Here is a 3,018-nt window from a genome sequence, read left to right as displayed (position 1 = left end):
CACCCCCTCATGCTGTCGTTTGGGCTGCCTCAGAGGTGCACCCGCCGCCGCCCCTGCGTCCAACCCGCAGCCACCAGCCGTCGCAAGCTTGCATGGAGGCACTGTCGCTGCCGTCCAGCTCCCGACCCTCCGCCGCTGCCTCTACTTTTCTGCTTTTGCTTTCTGCCTTCTGCTTCTACTTCTACTTCTGTTTCTATTTTTATTTTTGTTGTTGCTTCACCATTGTTGATTCACCCTTCACAATTGTTGTTGTTAATTTATTATTGGTGATACTGATTCTGATTATAGTAAATTAGTAATTGCTTCTAATTATAGTAATTACATGATGATGATTTGGCTATGGTGGCAGTGGTGATGGTGGTGAGGAAAGGGAGAGTGAGGAGGTGCGAAAGGGAAGAGGTAATGGTGAAGAGTAGAAGAAGATTGGCCAAGGCTTCCTCCTCTTTCTCTGTTCTTTGTTCTTCCTATTTTTCTTTTTTATTTTTTTAATTTTTAAAGAACATATACATGATTGATGATGGATTATTGCTAATTTTGTGATTATTTTGTGATTGATGTTGTTGTTGAATTTTTTATTTATTTTGTGGTTAGGGGTAAATGATGAGGGAGAGTTAGAGTCTTGGGGAGAGAGGGAGAGAGAAAGAGGCTTGGTGATGAAGAAAGGGGGTAAGAGGTTTGGTGATGAAGAAGGGAATTGGGGGTTACTGGGTTAGTGGTGATGAAGAAGGGGGACTGTGATTATTTATTACTGGGTTACTGTGATTATTTTTTTTCTAGGGTTCGCCGCCACCGCCGCCGCCACTGCCGTCGCATGGCCATTGGGAGGGGGGACCCCGCCGGCGCTGCTTCTTCTTCTGTGATTGCCTTTGCTTCTTCTTCTGTGACTGCCTCTGCTTCTTCCTCTGCTCTGCTTGAACTTTTGCTTCTGAAATTGTACCTTGATGATTATTGAACTTTTGGATCTGAAAACTGAAATTGTAGTTGATGATTATTGAATTATTGTTTATTGAAATCGATGTGATTATTGAAATTGTTATGCTTCTTCTGTCTCTGATTTTTTTGTTGATTTATTTTGTTTTGTGAATGTTGCTGTTAATTTGTTTTGTTATGAGTAATGAATGGCTATGGTGGCAGTGGTGATTGGGTGAGGGAGAGGGAGGAGGTGGAAGGAGATTGGGTGAGTGAGGGAGTGGGGTGAGGGAGTGAGGGAGATATTATAGTTGAACTGTGTTACGTTTTAGTTGTTATTATGTGGTGCAATTAGTCTGATGCATATAAGGTTGTCTGTGCAGAACTAGGGTAGCACAGAAGATGTTAACAAGTCTGAGAGATCCAGTGCATATTGCTTATACTATTAGAAGACTTATGTACATCACTGTGCCACTGCTGAAGAATGCTAATGGCGGTTATGTCATTCAACAGTGCGTGAGAGTTTTCACAGAATCGTGTCAAAAGGTAATGAAACAGTACCCTATATATACACATGATTTATCTGCTATGTTTTCTTATATGATTACATGCATTGTTGCACTAGACTCAATAGGATTATCTTTTTTAATAGACCTTTAATTGAAACGGTTCTGCTATTTTATGATTTAAAGTTGGTGCCTTTCGTTTTAGTGCCGAACTTACCTTTTATCTTTTAAGGTGAATACCAAATAATAATGGAGTTTGACTACAAAATAACTTGTTCATCTAGTATTTCTCTTTCCCAATTGATGGAATGAGTTATACAGTAGTCTATTAGACAATTGTCACTGCATCTAAGAATGAAACCTTTTTTTTCTACTTTTGAAAACTTATATACCTTCTTAGGAGTTGCAAATTCTATGATTTATTGTTGTGCAAAAAGTTTGAAAAAAATATGTAAATGAAATTTTTTGTTAGGTTATTTTCGATGAAATAGCAAGGAATTGTGTAGATGTTGCAACAGACAAAAAGGGGTGTTCTGTAATTCAGAAATGTATGGCCCATGGCGCGGGAGTCCCCATACTGTTACTAGTTAAAAGCATAATATTAAACTCAGGAATACTCTCAGCAGATCCATTTGGGTTAGAACTCTTCTATTGAACAGTTTGTTCTTTAACCTTAATTCCTTCATCAAATATATCTAAATCTATATTGTATAGTTTAATTTCTCTCTAAAGTTGAGTTTCTTCTTGTGACTGTAGAAACTATGTGGTGCAGTATATAATTAAAAGGAATATACTAGAGCCACCTGTAACTAAAATGATAGTACAACATCTTCGCGGTCGCTATGCTGAACTCTCTATGAACAGGCATGCGAGCCATGTAATAGAGGTATTGTTTAGACATTCTGACCCCACCGATGTTGCCATTATAATTATGGAGCTCGTCAACAGCCCCGACTTTGTCAATCTCCTTCGACATTATTATGGGAATTATGTTGCTCAGAGAGCATTGCAATTTTCCACGGTATTTCTAACCTCTTTTGTTGCTACACTCACTGTTTTTTTTTTTTTGTCAAATTAACTTTATCATGGAACATTCTAGAATGGGTCTACAAGACTTATGCCGAAATATTTGTTTACTATTTTCCTTTTTTTTTTTTCCCCTTCCCTTCTGTTTGTATTGCAGGGCGTTACGCATAGAACGCTTGTACATAGAATTTTGTCAAATTACGCATATCTGCATGCCCATCCCTACGGTAAAAGGGTCCTAACATATATCAAAGGAATCAGGCGGGGTGGGTAAGGAATGGATTTATAATGTACCACATGTATGTTGTGTTTAGAGTGCGTTTGGCTTTAAAAGTTTTTTTTTTGAGATATTAACTTATGAAAAGTAATAATATTCATGTCTGATGTAATTTTTAAAATTAAATTATAGTTTTTTAAGAAGCTATTTAAGTATTTATAGAGAAGTTAAAAAAATGACTTCTCATAATAAAAAGTTTTTTATCACATTTCTTTTAAAAAAAATATTTTTAGAATTAAAAAATCAAATACAAAATAACTTATTTATAAATTACTTTTAATATAAGTATTTATTATTTAA

At 36.5% G+C, this 3,018-nt stretch overlaps 1 protein-coding gene across 1 annotated transcript; it reads left to right on the top strand.

Moving 5' to 3' along the window:
- Window positions 1,201–2,844, top strand: LOC107615049 (pumilio homolog 12-like). The gene is made up of 4 exons (XM_021111674.1): window positions 1,201–1,455; window positions 1,888–2,051; window positions 2,172–2,436; window positions 2,599–2,844. Exons 1-4 carry the CDS (start codon window positions 1,312–1,314, stop codon window positions 2,713–2,715), a joined length of 690 nt encoding a protein of 229 aa, XP_020967333.1. The 5' UTR covers window positions 1,201–1,311; the 3' UTR covers window positions 2,716–2,844.

This window comes from Arachis ipaensis, chromosome B09 (assembly GCF_000816755.2).
Source record: "Arachis ipaensis cultivar K30076 chromosome B09, Araip1.1, whole genome shotgun sequence".
In the NCBI taxonomy this organism is placed as follows: Eukaryota; Viridiplantae; Streptophyta; class Magnoliopsida; order Fabales; family Fabaceae; genus Arachis; species Arachis ipaensis.
The sequence above is the reverse complement of the archived record's forward strand: the minus strand, read 5'-3'. Positions and strand labels throughout refer to the sequence as shown.

Bases quoted from the DNA above. Each gene is read 5' to 3' on its own strand.
- LOC107615049 (XM_021111674.1), top strand. From the start codon at position 1,312: ATGTTAACAAGTCTGAGAGATCCAGTGCATATTGCTTATACTATTAGA. The intron at 1,456-1,887 runs GTAATGAAACAG...ATTTTTTGTTAG, and splicing joins TCACAGAATCGTGTCAAAAG to GTTATTTTCGATGAAATAGC. The intron at 2,437-2,598 runs GTATTTCTAACC...TTTGTATTGCAG, and splicing joins GAGCATTGCAATTTTCCACG to GGCGTTACGCATAGAACGCT.